This window comes from Clarias gariepinus, chromosome 25 (assembly GCF_024256425.1).
Source record: "Clarias gariepinus isolate MV-2021 ecotype Netherlands chromosome 25, CGAR_prim_01v2, whole genome shotgun sequence".
Lineage (NCBI taxonomy): Eukaryota > Metazoa > Chordata > Actinopteri > Siluriformes > Clariidae > Clarias > Clarias gariepinus.
In genome coordinates, this window is record NC_071124.1 from 4,388,776 (window position 1) to 4,405,257 (window position 16,482).

The 16,482-nt window shown below is 36.5% G+C and overlaps 1 protein-coding gene across 1 annotated transcript; it reads left to right on the forward strand.

The window, feature by feature from the left end:
- The first annotated feature begins 458 nt into the window (after positions 1-458).
- Positions 459-9,900, forward strand: bmi1b (bmi1 polycomb ring finger oncogene 1b). The gene is made up of 10 exons (XM_053486163.1): positions 459-828; positions 5,825-5,955; positions 6,044-6,140; positions 6,673-6,728; positions 7,239-7,289; positions 7,388-7,496; positions 7,669-7,711; positions 7,879-7,977; positions 8,105-8,185; positions 8,583-9,900. Exons 2-10 carry the CDS (start codon positions 5,838-5,840, stop codon positions 8,913-8,915), a joined length of 987 nt encoding a protein of 328 aa, XP_053342138.1. The 5' UTR covers positions 459-828; positions 5,825-5,837; the 3' UTR covers positions 8,916-9,900.
- The last annotated feature ends 6,582 nt before the right edge of the window (positions 9,901-16,482 follow it).

Consider the following 16,482-nt stretch of genomic DNA (forward strand, 5'->3'; position numbering starts at 1 on the left):
AGTTTTGTTTTAAAAACCATTAATCAGTGGCGCAAAATCACTTTAGAGCGCGACTGCGACGTCAGAGATACATAGAAAGGGTACTAAAGATGTACCCCTAATGCATCCTACCACTACAGTTTTTCGCAAAAAAAAAACACACAAAAAAAACCAGAACCGCTACATTATTACTAAAAAAATAGATTTTGTGTTAAAAAGCAAAAAGCAGGTGTTTATTAATGCCTACATTTGGCTAATGTGGATATTATATAGACGCAGTTTCACACAAAGAGTGTATACTACTGGGTGGGTGGGTGGGTGGTTGGGTAAGTGGGGGTCTTCTATTGATAATACCCCCCACCCCTTGCTAATTCCCAGCCCGCCCGCAAGGAATGAGAGCACGTGACCGCGTGCGGGGCGGTCGAACTAAAGCCATTTTGGGGCCGGTGGTGTCAGTTTCCGAAGCAGCAGCAGCAGCAGCAGCAGCACCTTCCTTACCCCAGCGCTGAACGGGAACAGAAAATCGAGCGTTACCGGGATTTCACCATCCACCTTTCCTGTTGTTGTTGGAGATCTGTGGATTGCTCACCGCTTGGGGATCGGTCCTGTGTGCGGGGGGGTGTCATTTTTTTTGTCTGCGTGTGAAAAGGCTGAGATGAGCTCGGCGGCTTTGCTACGTTAGAACCGCTGCAACTGACAGGCAGTGTGTGTGTGCACTTCACTCCAAGATGGCCGCTTGGTGCTTAACGCTGGCTTTTTGCTGATCCACTCTTAAGTTTCGTCGTGTGCTTTTAAAAAAGAGAAAGAAAAAAGAGCTGGTGAGCAGCGACTCTCGCAAAGCAGAGCAAGGTAGGTTTTGTGCGGTGTATTGTGCGTGAATACGGACTTCACACCGCGTTATAAGATGTCTATGCCTTCTGTTGCACACTGTCACAATGTTGCGTCCTGTTCGTAGACGCGAGAGCACGCAAAAATAATGCATTTATATCCGTCTGAGGTGTTTGCCCGAAACGTAAATTAGCTAAAAAATCTGCGTGATCTGTTTGGCTTTTGCGACTTTATTAAGTCGGATCGCTGAGGGGGAAAACTGCAAGCGCCATGAGTCACGCACCACCCGCACCAGTTTCTATTATTTGTTTCTGACTAAATATTAAAGTACTCTTGTTTCAGCGTATACAGACGGGTTCTCTATAGGGTTGAGATCGTCAGAAAATCGACATCACCGCGCTGTGCGATCGCAGACCGATTTTTTGAACTTAACTTGACACGATGGTCCTCCTCCTCCTCACTGGTCTGGTGATGAACTGCGCGGCCTGCGACTTATTATAGTCTCAAACAAAATAGAAGTATTGTCGCTTTAGCATCTATGACGCTTTTAATAACGCTGTAATGAATCAGATGCGTGTCGCAAATCTTGTCTCTAAAATCTTGTGTGTGTAAGTCTTAACTTCTGTTCTAAAGTTGTCCTTAATGACCCGCCTTCACGGAACCCTAGAAATTAAGTCGCTTAATTGCTTTTGAAACTCCTTTAAAAAGAGCCTTCATTTGATCACCAGCTTTGTGGACATTTCAGGAAAAAAAGTAATCAAAATACAGGTACGGGTGTGGAGGTAGGAGGAGCTTATTTAGGGTTTGTTTCTGTTAATAATCATACTTGCGGGTCATTTCTCACCCTTAAGGCAAAACAGGGGTTACGTTTTAAGCCCAGAGGTCTCAGACTTGTCTTGAGATAAGCAGTGTCCCGATTTCCATAAGTACATTAGAATGAGATCAGTAAAAACGGCAAGCAAGCAAACAAGTGCTTGTTTGTAGCTGGTTATTCATATGCATGTGATATAAAATACTTTTAATTAAAAAGGCTGAAGAGTTAAAAGTGTGGGTGATCTTTAAAAAAAAAGAGATGAGTTTAAAAAGGAACTTTTAAAAAGCAAAGAGAAATTCTTCTATCTCTTTGGAGTTGTCAGGGATAAAGTCAAGTCATAAAGAGTTTAAAAAGCAAGTTGCGAGTTTATTTAGGCTATATGTATATAAGTTATATAATACAGAATTGATAAATATTAAACATTTTCACTAAGCTATCATCTAATATCGCTATATGCCTCATACTTCTTCTCCTTAACATCCCTTAAAATATGTTTAAATACAAGGATAAAGATGTTACATGCTGATTATAATCTGTAATAGGTTGTAATCTGTCAGAATCCTCATCCCTGACTGATCCTTGATCTCTATCCTTAGTTGTGCACAATCTTTCTTGCCTCCTTCTAACAGGTTCTTATTTTATATTAGGTTACACATTCTGGGCATGAAAAAAAATCAGATGCAATCAGAGCAATTAGCTTGTTAGATGTGATGATGAGCAGATGAGCCAAGGAAAGTTTCTGATGGAGTTAAGTGTGTGTGATTTAAGGTAGGCTGTAAAGTGTCTATAATAGAGAAATGTTAGCTGTTATGATAAGGAACAACGTATCTGTCGTATATGCTGGAGCATTAATGTTTTTCTTAATATAGTCAATGCAAGACAGTGAAGATAAAGTATAATGTTTTTTTTTTTTTAGAGGATGCTCCTCTGGAATGCTCTGATCGTTCCTGCAATAATATATATGAATATTCAGTAGGGTAATGAATAATGAAAATTTCTTTCTTGCCTAGTCGGCTTTGTCTTTTCCTGGTGAGGAATAACAAGATTCAGGCCAAAATAACAGCACGTTATGTATTATTTATTCCTTTTTAATTTTATTTCCAAGACGTGACGAGGATTGATGATGAATAGTGTCCAGATGCGCGCGTGCAGAACGCGGTATGTCTGACGACGCGTGCTCGCGGTGCAAGCTCGCGGGCTTCCTCGTTTCGACTCGGAGGAAACGGACAAGGAAGGCGGGGGGCGCTTATTTACCCGCGCTCGGTTTTTCAATCCTTTCTACAACTATCCGGGTTGAGGCTCGGATGTCAGGAGAGACGCAAGTCGAGGAGCGAAGGAAGCCCGACACGCGTTTATATCGAAATATTCAAGCTAAACAATGGCGCTCGTGCCGAGACCGTGTGGCAAAATGGCAGCCGAGGTAGCGCCTTTCGGTCTCAGACATATGCTGCATCAGAGGGGAGAGGAGCGAAGTGCGGTGAGGCTCACTGCGCCTTATTAACGCTTATGTGCCATAAAGCTGACGGACCAGGTGAATCCGCACGCCTCTGCACCGACTGGCAAGGTGCCAACTATAGGCTAAGCGGTCGCCATGGCAACAGTGAGTCTCGGTAACCCGTAGTCTTCCTCACCGGTGTAGAAAGAAATCACACTGCTCACTTTCTCCCTGACCCCACGGTCTTGAGCTGGACTTACTAGATAGTGTCGCCTTTGTATTTATGCGTCGAAGGCCCACGCGTGTCTATGTCTCGTCCACGCTAATCTTCATTTCAGTGAACGGCTTGTGCGGGTCACGCGTGGCACACATGACTCTCATTCCACACACCGTCTTGGCACCTTTTGTACACCTCGAACTGTCCTTTAGGACACGCTGTTCAGAATATACATAACAACAACAACCACGCAGCATGCTGTTACAGGAAAACAATCAACCGTAGATCACTGTGGTGCAACCAGGGTTTTTTTTAGGCTGGGTGACGCATTTCGCTTCTCTGGAGCACATCAGAATCGGGTTTTATTCGCCAAGTATGTTGACACATACAAGGAATTTGATTCCGACTGTTTTAGAAAACACTGTAAATTTCATTATATACGAGGCACTACACACAACATTCAATAACTGTACAGATTAAATAAAGAGCCGTGCAAAATCCTGAGTATGTAACAGATTTACATAAAGTGAGTGTGCAAGGTTGTGCGAGTAACCGTGATGTGCATCACATAGACTGTAAAAAGTTGTGCCAATAGCAGCAATGTACAGTAGGATGTAAGAAGTCTGTAAGAAGTGCTTTTACACAATATATAGCACAAGATGTTTGACTAGTGCAAACAACAGCAATGTACAGTAGAAGTGTAGAAGTTTTAAACATCACATCCATTTACATTTATAAACGATAACCATTTTTTTTTGTTTATTAAAAAAAACAAGACGTACTTTTATCCGTTTTATAGTTACAGTTGATATTCTGCAAAACAGTCGTTTCCTCACTTTGTCTCTTATAAACTTAATAATCAAGACTAAAAAATACAGCTTGTCATGTCCATAAACATCAAAAAGGTTAAATGCGTCTGTTCGGAAGACTTGTATGTCTTTTGTTTAAAAACCGTTAATAAACACGTCCATATAAACAATCATTTTTCCCTCTTTAGTATCAGGACGCATCTTGCTTCCAGCTTCTATCGATAATTAATCAGCGTCTTCTGACAAATCAAATTCGAAAATCTTATTAGTTTTATAACACTGTAACTAATCAGGTTTTAAAGGAAAACATTTTAAAACTTTAGGAATCCTTTAGTAGCACCTAGTAGCACATTGTTAAAAAAATCATGAAATGTAAAAAGTGTGTAAAGTGTAATTTACCTTATTAAACCTATGACATGTAATCATTCTGAAAATAAAGAGCAATCCCGAGCAGAGAGAGAGAGAGAGAGAGAGAGAGAGAGATTCATAAAGGCATTTTAAAGGCATTCATAATCAAGATTCTAGTTTTGCATCTTCTTTAGAAAAGATGCAAAACAGGATAGCTGCAACCTGTTTGTCAACCTCTCAAATTGTTTCTTACTTTGTTTTGCAGAAATGTGCACATCCCAGACAGTACAGGCTACTCATGGCATTATAATATATTCACAGTGAAGTAAAACTCAGGATTAAGGCTGTTTATTATAAGAAACCTGTGAGAATTCCAGCAGCACACTGCTGCCTCAGTGAAATCAGATAACTACACACACAGGCTTGTTAGTGTGTAATCTGTCATTCATGCTCATTAATACTTTTATTCATTTAATCACATTTACCTGTTTTTTTTATTATTTAATTAATTCATGTATTAATTAAGTAATTTATTTATTTACATTTGACAGTGAATAAATAAATCCCAGTAGAAAACCTATTTGTCTCATGGCGTATAGGATCGCTCTGCCTCTTCAACTATAAAACTACTGTTATATATAAACACAATTATTTCAAATGAACCAAGTTACTAGTGCACAAAAGCTGGGATACAAAGCAAACTCGCATCCATAAACATGTTGGATTAACCGAGATCTTAATAAGCACTACCTACTGGCAAAGATGTTAATTTTGAGCTTTTTAGAATTAACTTTCATCCTCCCCCCCTAGCTCTTATGTTGCGCTTCGGATTTGGAAACAGAAATAATCAAAATCACGCTTTTTATCAGGTAAATGTATAAAGCATGCAGATCAGATTATTTTTGTTCTGATATTTTTTCTTGAACCTTCCTGAATTCATGCATTTTTTTTAAGAAGCAGTAAATACTTTTGCATTCCGTAAAGCAAAAAAAATAAAATTAAAAAGTATAAGGTTGCACGTGTGCCTATTGCCGAGAACTTCATTTAATCTTCTTTTTGTTTTCATTAGTTTTGCTCTTGAGTTTATGTACCGTCTTAGCAGATGTGCATGAATGCAGGCAGACATATGGAAAAATATCTTAAATTAAACACAAGGGCAGACAAATCAGACCTAAGTATTTTTACAAATATTGAGGAAAATATGATGATTTGCACAAGTCCACATGGGCAAGGAAAATAGTATCATATTTCAATGTTTGGAGAAGTGCTTAAAAGTCGATATTCACTCACTGAAGCACGCTTGTTGATTTTAACAATAAACCAACTTGTAAAGTCGAAGCAGTCACGTAGCCGTTAACAACATGTTCACGTCTGTCGTTTGTTTTATCCGGCAGGTGCGCGAGCCTCATGACGATGCATCGAACCACGCGAATAAAGATCACCGAGCTGAACCCGCATCTCATGTGCGTGTTATGCGGCGGCTACTTCATCGACGCGACCACCATCGTTGAGTGTCTTCATTCGTGTAAGTAACTCCAATAACTACACCAACAAGACGTGTGTATGTGTTTGTGGTCAATACAAGTTTCTTTTCTTGTCGTTTTTCTTCACAGTTTGTAAAATGTGCATCGTGCGGTATTTAGAGACCAGTAAATACTGTCCCATATGTGACGTGCAAGTTCACAAAACCAAACCACTTCTAAATATCAGGTAACGTTATTAGGCTTATTTGAATAATTGTGTCTACTGCGCATGCTCAGTTTTGTGCCCATGGGAGTTAGATACTGCTGCCTTGACATACATAAATGAGGATTTCTTTTTACTTATGAATTTGTTGATTTGTCACAGAGACATAATTTCATGCATACACTATTAGAAACTTTATATTCACAAATAAATGTACCTATAACCATATTCACATGGATGAGAAATATTCACATGGATGAGAAATTATTACTAAAGCTAGTGTCTCTGTTAAAAACACTTCCTCGTGATTATTCAGTTGCTCAGGGATTACTAATACAATTAGTTAAAAAAACACTTTTAGGAAGTTTTAGTGTGGCAGCTGGCATAGCTAGAAATGTAACATAATTCATTCTGGACTACACAATTCACCCTTGTGGGGTTTATAACTTGATCCAACGTAGAATCTGCTGAATGTGGTAATACCTGTCCGGACAAACATTTAGTATTTAATATTACCTTGCATTTACACATGATTTACATTGCCTTTGAATTCCAGGTCGGATAAAACCCTTCAGGACATTGTGTACAAGCTGGTGCCTGGTCTGTTCAAAAGTAAGTATCTAATGTTGAAAGATGAAAAATAAAAAAAACAGGGGAAAAGTAGGGTAATAGCCTAGCACATATTCTATTTAAAATCTATTTTGTCAGCATGTTTATAGATAGATAGATAGATAGATAGATGAATAGCTAAAGCATCAATGATGGTCTAACTACTGACATCATTAGTGGAAACATAACACTGCACATTGCTTCTATAAATCAATTTGAGTTTTAAAAAAGGACATAGATAACAACTGTTGAAGTGTGTTCCCAAACTTTGCCCTGAAACGTGCTGTCCAGCACATTGTAGTATTTTTAATTCTTCATAAACCTGATCCAGTTAATCAATCCTTAGAGCAGGAGAGCAAGATATAATCAGGTTCTCTCCAGGACCAGGTTTGGGAACATGTAAATTAAATAATGGCACCAATTTAAAGAATTATTCTATATATTTAATTAGTCTGAGCTTACATTTCCTTTGTGTTGTTATTCTGATCAACTGCTATGAAATCTGTCACTTAGATGAAATGAAGCGGAGAAGAGATTTTTATGCAGCGCATCCATCTGTTGATGGTAAAAGCTATATTTAAAAAAGAATTCTTATGAAAGTATAATAAAATACCATTTTAAGTCAGGGGACAGTGAAGCAGATGTATTGTGTTTTTCCTCAGCTGCTAATGGATCGAATGAGGATCGGGGAGAAGTGGCTGACGAGGACAAGAGAATCATTGCTGATGATGAGATCATTAGTCTCTCGATTGAGTTTTTTGATCAGAGCAGGTTGGTTTAGTTCAACAACCGCATTGTTATTAACTTTACATATTTAAACTATTTCGTATTTATGTATATTATGTATTTTTTGGAGGTTTCATTGATTAATTAATCATGCAAATTTTTTAAAAACCATAAAATAAATTCATATATAATGTATTATCTCCTTACCTATTGTCAGATATGGAAATGGTGATGGTGAAAACAAAGAACCCACAAAAGAGGTAAGAAGTTTTCAAATTTGCTTTGCAACATAGAAAATATAATGAAGCAGGCAATTTTTTTCCATGTATTTGTTGTATAAATGACTAAGCAAATAATACAAACATTTAACTGATAAAATTATCATGTCCCGTGAATTATTAACTTCATAATCATCTCACTTTGTCAGGCAAATGTAAAGCGTTATTTGCAATGCCCAGCTGCCATGACAGTTATGCATCTCAGAAAGTTTCTTCGAAGTAAAATGGATATTCCCTGTACCTTCCAGGTAAGTTCTTCGTAAACATGGCAAACTTTTTGTAGTATACAAATAAATGCAATTACAATGAGTTAAAGTGAACCTGAGTAAAAAAAAAAGTCTGCCGCTCAAGTTTAGGTTTTTTTTGTGCCTTCAGATTGAAGTCATGTATGAAGATGAGCCTCTGAAAGATTATTATACATTAATGGATATTGCCTATATCTACACCTGGAGGAGGGTAAGAGAAATCCTTTACTCCTTTGCCATGCTCTGGTCCTATGTACTTTTAGTTATTTTGCTGTTCTGTCTATTTTTAACATAAAAACAAAACTAGAGCAGTTCCAGACTTTAAAGAAATTTGACATATTAATTCTATGTACGAGTGATCATGTTTATTACTCGTTTGTGCTTGGATTAGATTCGGCATGACACATAAATCACTTTGTACTTTAATCCAAGTCATTGCTGTATGTTTATCCCTTCAGGCGAAAACTGTAAATCTGTCACCGCTAACAGAAGATTAGAATCAGAGCCTTTATTTCACCACTCAGACCTGAATTCCATTAAGGACTTCTTATAAAGCCATAAAAACACAGTTTTTAAAATCTAAACCAATCTTCTTGTCATTTTCCCAGAACGGTCCACTGCCTCTGAAGTACAGAGTGCGTCCTGGGTGTAAGAAGCTAAAGCTGAGCAGCGCGCCGAACTGTGGAACCGCAGGTCGAAAACCTGAAACGGAGAGTGACTCTGGAAGCGAAAAGCTCACTAGTCCGGTCATTCACGCTCCTACACCTTCCACATCCTCTTCTCTTCCAAGTCAGAGCGCTCCAGTCAAATCCTCACATTCAAGTTTCTCTCATCTCTCACCAGTCAATGGAGTTTCCAACAAAGCCGGCCCTAACGGCCAAGTCTCATTCAGCAGCAAAGCCAGCAAGGGCTCAGTTAATGACTCTAACCCTCTGGGGTGACAAAAAGACTAATGGACATGAAAGCTGTCAGAGGAGGAGCTGGACACAAAGTTTGAACTGTAGTCAGAGACAGTGATTTTTCTGGATTTGGTAAGAAAAGCTAAGCTGCGACTGCTAACTCTGTCCCTGAGTCAGCACATGCAACGTTTTTGCAATCGGGAGCTGTTTTTTTTTCTTTTTTTCGAAAGGCAGTTTCTTTACTGAACCACATTTTGCTTTTGTATCTTGTATGTTTAAGTATGTATGTTAAGTATGACTTCTTATGTTTCTGTTAATTACTAAGCTTTCATTGGTTGAACAAAGTTCATGAAGTATATTTTGTGCATGAAGAACCCAAAATGAACGCCAGGAATATTTTGTATAAAACTCCAAATCAGTCATATAGATTAGGGCATCGGTGTGTAGAAAAGGATTTTGTTTTTAAAGGAAGCACTGGTATACCAGTCAGACACAATTGGTTAAAAAGACAGTTGATTGTTTAAAAAAAAAAAAAAAAAAAAAAAAGGTATTAAGGGCTATTAAGTTCTTGTCTAATTTTAGTTAAGCTCTGAAAAAAGAAACATATGTGGAAGAAAAATGAAGGATCAACTAGAAACTCTTGGATGTTCTATTCATGCTTCAGACAGTTCCTCAAATGTTTTGATTTTGAGAAACTCCATGAAAGTTTAGAAGATCGTTCAGGAACCAAGATGAAGTACGACCTTTGAATAGTCGCTTCCTTTTTTTCTCACTTCAGTGGATATTAAAATGTCCAGATTATTGATTTCACATGCCTTAGCATATTTGTCTTTTCAGTGTATTTTGCCTAAGGGGACATGTCTTTGTTCATGTCTTTGTGCTACAGAACTGTCTAAGTTTCCTGACAATTATTTTTGGCCGACACTTTCAGGCCTGTGTATCGTTTTCTGTTGTACAATATAAAACCTGTATCTGAATAAACATTTTACGTTTTTATTACTAAGATGTCGGCTTTTTGATTTTCTTGCCTGGGAAATAAAAAGGAATAATTAATTAGATCGACTCAGCAAGTTTATTTCTGGTATGAAGTTTTTTTTTTTTTTTTTTTTTTTTAACGGCTGTGTAATGACCAGCTTGTTTTTGAGGAAAAAATCGACTTGACATTAAAGATAATTTTCGGGGAAATATTGTAGAGAAGTCTTTAGCAGGAATAAACATCCCCGTTTTTCCCACTTTATCTACAGAATAATGTCGCGTTTTCACTGTTTAGTCAGTGCTTTCCGTCGGTCTGACAGCAGAAACGCTTCCGTAAGAAACACAGCACGCCCCCTCTGTCTAACTTTGTGGAAGTTTCCACTTCATCCCCTGTTTATTAATTTGGTTGCGTCCGAAGAGACCCGCGCAAAAGACAAAATCTAACCTGAGGCGATATTTTGATATTTTTGCGCAGTAGCAAAATAAAATAAAATAAAATTCGTGACCGTTTGAATCTACGTCGTTTAGTCAACTTCTTATAGCGGTTTGTTTCCTTACATGACACTTAAAAAATAAATAATAAAATAAATTGTATATCAGTTTAACGTCGCGTTATGAGCACAAGACAAAGCGTCATTAAATCAGCGAAACACGCACGCGCACGGGCGAATATAAGCTAACTTACAGTCTGGCACATCCTGCAAAATCACATTTTTATTTCCTTTTTTAAAAAAATATATTTTATATTATGCTAACTGTGTAAGCCAGATAAGATCATATTGATATCTACAAGTCTACAGAGCAGTAATTCCTATAATAAAGAGTTCTTCTAACACTTTTCTGTTAATTTACAATTTTTATTTTGATGTACGAGTTTAATGAAGATTTTTTTGTTTTGTTTTTGGATCTGACAATGAAGTAATCATTCTCAAGAAATAATGTTAAATTTATATTTATTTAGTTAGTTAGTTAGTTACTCACTACTCACTGTCCACTCCGCTCTGTCCTGTTTACAGCGTCACGGGGGGCCTGGAGCCTATCCCAGGAGACTTAGGGCACGAGGCGGGGGACAACCCTGGAGTCTGGACAGAGGTGTCAATCCATCGCAGGGGCTTATTTATTTATTTATTTATTTAGGACGTTGCATAATTAAAACAGAATTAACAAAATTAAAACAGAATAAATGTAAAACAGAATGAATGTATAAACAAACAAGCAAAAAAGTATATATATATATATATATATATATATATATATATATATATATATATATATATATATATATATATAGTATTGTTTAAAGATAGAGAAAACATCACACTGAACATTTTTACAGTACATCGAGTTTAAATAATAATAATAATAATAATAATAATAATAATAATAATAATAATAATGTGTGTCAAACAGTATATCATTGTTATTTAAGATATTGCATGGCATAAAAACTGCTAAAAAAAAAAGATTTATTTATTTATTTATTTATTTATTTATTTATTTATTTATCTAAACAGACCCTCATCGCGGAATAAAGTGATCATCTAATTATGGTTAGATAATCTATCTAATTCTAATCTAATTCTAATAGATTATATTTTTAAGTGTTCTGACATGAGCTTACAGCAGGTGTATATATTGGTGAATATTGATATGGATTATATAATAATCATGTTCTTTACTCAGTCATCAAAAAGAGTGAAAAGGCTAAAGACAAGGCTTAATAAGACCTGACCTCTTCACACTACAGAATTCCTAAAGAAGGATTTTCCTTGGATCTTTAAGAGCCAGAAATAATGAATAAAACCCGGAAGACGCATATAAAGAAAAAATGCGTAAAATATAACCATTAGTTTCCTTTACGTGTCTTGAAAACAAACAAACAAACAACAACAGAAAAAACGTACGTAATACGTAACAGGCTACAGTGGCATTTGCCATCACAGTTGGTCACATTTTCTCATATCATGTTACCAAAAAAAAGTTTTTTTTCTTTTTCTTCTTTTTTTTTTTTTAACCAAAGTATAGAGCTCTCAGCACAGACGGCAGACACAGACTTCTACTCTGAAACTTGCCCTGGAACTAAAAAACAATTAGACAATAAACAAACGATATGAACACATCATTATAGATCAGTGCGTAATTAACTCATTCTACATTACAGGAGATAATTTATGTTCATTTCCCCCCTAAATTATATTAAATAAAACATTAAAAGATTATATAAAACGCTAATTCATAAACAGAGCAACTTTCTAACAGCCTAATAACTGACCTCATGTGCTAAATTTAACCGAATTAATTAGCACAACTGAAACAGAAATAGCTTTTATGCAGTAACGCTGTGGAGAAAAAGACCGAAAAAACCCCTCAAGGCCTCACGAGTCCTTCCTTGCGCCCTCTGCTGGTCATCCGTAGCACTGCAAAATCATTTTAATAAAGCAACTCTGCGTGGAAACAAACAATAAAATTTGTGTTTTATAGTTTTTACAACAACAACAACAACAACAACAACAATAATAATAATACAGTTGAAATATAATCACTGCAACTAAATTTAAGCCAGCTGTCATTTTTATTGTCAAAGTTAATTATTTTGTTCAAATGCACATCTGTAAGCTGACTTAATAATAATTAATAATGACTTAAACTAGTGAACCTTTTTTTCTTATTTAAACTATATCATGTTGTGACAGTTTGAGGACACATAAAGTCAGCAGGAATCTCGAACACAAAAACGCATTACCTGGCATTACCTTGACCAGTGTGCCAATAATGCTGCCCTTTTACACAGCTGGAGGAGGTGTGAACAAGTGTTTAAGGGTTTAAGGTTCATGTGTCAGAGATGCTCAAAAATCAGCAGAAAATCTTAAAAACGTTTTCAGACACAAGTGAAATAAAGCTTAAGAATATAGAAGAATATATATTTAAAAGATTTTGATATTCACAATAATCAATTTTTTAAAACAAAGAAAGTATTATTTATTTCATTAGTTCAAATGAAGGAATGAGCTTAAATGTTTTTGTATTTTTATTGTGCATTGTTCTTTTAAATCTAACACAACATTTCATAAAAAGAGCATTATACCAACAGTCAAACATGGTGGTGGTAGCGTGATGGTCTGGGGCTGCTTTGCATTTACAGAAGACTTAGAATTGGAAGACTTGCCATAATTGATGGAATCACGAATTCCGTGCTCTACTGAACCTCAAGTGAACTTGGGTTCTGCAGCCAAACAATGATCTGAAACACACCTCTGAATGGCTCAAAAAAATAAAATAAAGATTTTGGAGTTGCCCAGTCAAAGTCCAGACTCAAATTCCATTGAGTTGCTGTGGCATGAACAGGTTAAAGCCTGCATTGTGACTGAATTAAAACAATTATGCAAAGAAGAGTTGACAGAAATTCCTCACCAGTGATATAAAAGACTCATCGCCATCACAAACACTTGATTGTAGTTGTGGGGGGCAAACAGTTATTAGGTTTAAGGAGCAATCCCTTTTTCACATCGGGGTAGGTAGATTTTTAGGGGTTTTTTTCCCCTTAAATGAAATTATATATTTTTGTGTAATATTAAAATTTGCAACAACAAAAAAGAGATCAAAATACTTCATGACATTATAAAGTCTTTATTTATCATTTCTGGAATGAGTCTCCAGTGTCAGCACCAGGTTTGCTTACTTTTTTATTTCTTGAGAGAGAAATGCTAGCGAGGGAATGACTGTAATATTAGATACAATGTAAGTGATAAGAATAATTAAAGGTTATGCGGTCAGATGTAGCTCAGTAGTTAAGGCATTAAACTATGGTTTGGGAGGTCCCAGGTTCAAATCCCATGATCACCAAGTTACCACTGTTGATCCCTTGAGTGAGGTACTTAACCCTCAGATGTGTAATGAGATAAAAATGTAAATCCCTCTGGATTAGAGTGTCTGCTAAATGTAAGATTAATGATGATAATGTTGATTACTCCTGCAATCATTCATGGATTCAAATATGATTTGTGCTTTAATCAAAATTATAATCACTAGCACATGTCTGTGTTTTAACCAGAATAAAACGCGCTGTTACATAAAACGTTTATTATGGTAACATTTATATTTTGGTAATACTTCTCAGACAGTGTCTAGACTTAAATACATGTACAGTACAAGCAGACATTCAGGTTGAGTAACGCATCATTTTATTAAGCGATGCTGATGGTCGAGTGTCTCAAAACATTGCACATACAACATGAAAAAAAAAACTGCACACAGTCATGACGGGATTAACAACAGCAATGACGATCAGGCAGACAGCTGGTCATGTCGTACTACAGATCTTTTACGTCGTTCTCTTAAAGGGTTCGTCTTTTTACCATTTCCTCTGTATGATGTCCAGACCACATAAAGCTTGCTCAAACCTCTTCTTCCACACTGGTTAGGATCAGCGACACAGACACAGGGTGCAAATGATCAATTTCCAGACAGTACTTTAGAAAAAAATAGCTGTGTCTATAGAGCAGTGTGAGTGTGGTTCAAACGTTAAGATATCAGGCGACAAAGTACGATTAAAAGTCCACGAGGAGGTCTGTAGCTTTCAGGATTAAAAAGGTCTGCCTTAAAAATTGAACAGCATGGCTTATAGTCTTTCACTTGTAGCTGAGAAACCAGACTTACTGACGGTACTACACATCCAAAAAGAAAGAAGAAATAAAAAGAGACAAAAAAGAAGAAGAAGACTTGCACTGTACTGTGAATACCTTCGAAAAATCTCTTTCAAAAAGCTGCACAAGAAACATCTCACTTCAATATCAAACACTGAGACGCAACTGCTGGGTTAAAACTCTGAAGTCAGACATTTAGCGACGTCTGGTCGTAAGATCGTAGATATTTTACACTAACGTATTTTATTTACACACATAGGAAAGAGCAAAAATGCCTCGGGATTCGCCCTAATCACCTGTCCCTTTGTAGAAAATAACATCTGTTTAAAACTGAACGAATAAAACTGACAATTTAAATACAAAATTAAACAATTCAGAGTAAATAATAAAAAAAAAGGCACACTCTCGCACAGTGTAAATCGATGACGTCGAGACGTACGGGAAGGGAAGGGGGTCCAGGTTCGTCTAAAGAGGGCTATTATGGAAAAAAGAAAACACACGGCTATAACTAGATCATTACATATTATTATCATCAGAGTTACAGGCTTGAAAAGAAAAACAGATGTAGAGTTTTAAGAAACATTTCCCTTTTTTCCCCTCTGTTTTTATAGTGCAGCTTGAAAATAGCAAAAGTCTAAACTATAATATCTTTCCCTATTGGAAGAACGTCCATTTAAAACTTTAAACCTGCAATAAATGCACTGCTGCTGCAAAAAAAAAAAGAAATGTAAAAATATAGGCGTAAAAAATTGTTAATCAAATTGGCAATAAAGCAACACGAACCTTTCTCCAAGAATACAAACTGATAATATAATTTCTAATCCTTCTATTATTTCATTTACTCTAACAGGAAAAATCTATCCTGAATGCTTTGCATATTAATCTGTATAAATAAATGAACAAATAATAATAATAATTTTCACCTAGATACATTAAGTCTATTTTTTTTATCTATCTTTACTTTGGTTAATGGTTTCCAACATGACCCACAATGCCATGCTCACATTAATATGCCGAAGCACTTTGCTTTATGAAGGATATATTAATAATATATTTGAACATCTAAACACGTGATAAATAGTTCAGTATAAACACAACAATACGCTTCAGGGTGGAGTTTTCCCTCTTAAGATCTCATTACAATCTCAGTACTATTGCATAACCCCCTCGAGTCGTGGTAAAATTGGCATCGTTTGCATAAACGTTTTGGTGCGTAAGAGAGATCAGCGGTTCCCCAATCCAGCGGTGAACAGTCACAAAGTTTTCTCTGCCTGATCTAAAAAAATTAAGACGTTTCAAAATTCGCTGTGCAGCTGGATCAGGCTTTAAACTGTGTGCAGCAGGAGTTGACAAACTGTGCTTTAGATCATGTGCAAACAACTGGAATAAGTTTTTTTTCTACTTATAGGCTTATCGATAATAAACTATCATTTTGCTTTTTATCTAAAGGGTACAAGTGCTTAGTAGAAGATTTAAAACAAACCCCTAATGGATTTATAATTTCAAAAGCAGTTATACCAAACTACAGGTACCGTAGACAGGGATTTTTAGAGATTGAAAGTAATTTGTGCTCTCAGTGAGGGATCCCAGACTAAAGGCCGCTTTCACACTTGTCCTGAAAAACGTTTAGTGCAACATGTCGCATGTGTTCTTATGGAACGTGGGATGCAGGGCGAATATAAGGAGTTTTGTAAAACATGCTGCCTAAAAAAACGTAACTAATAATAACCGTGTCTGTTTTGGGGGCGTTCACCAGTGTCACATATTGTGGCATCATGCCGCATGAATCACAGCTAAAAGTCTTGAAATCAGTTTTTCTTCCTTCCGCAAAAACAACCTCGTCACCGCTTGCCTTTCCGACGTTCCTGAATTCGAACCCAAATTGCTGCGTTCTTCAAATCATACAAACACTGTTAGGAGATTGTCAGGAAGTTTGCGAGAGTTCAGTACGGTGGTGGGTCGCGGTTCAAGAGCAATATTAGCCAGGCAAA

Bases quoted from the DNA above. Each gene is read 5' to 3' on its own strand.
- bmi1b (XM_053486163.1), top strand. From the start codon at position 5,838: ATGACGATGCATCGAACCACGCGAATAAAGATCACCGAGCTGAACCCG. The intron at 5,956-6,043 runs GTAAGTAACTCC...TTTTCTTCACAG, and splicing joins CGTTGAGTGTCTTCATTCGT to TTTGTAAAATGTGCATCGTG. The intron at 8,186-8,582 runs GTAAGAGAAATC...TCATTTTCCCAG, and splicing joins ATATCTACACCTGGAGGAGG to AACGGTCCACTGCCTCTGAA.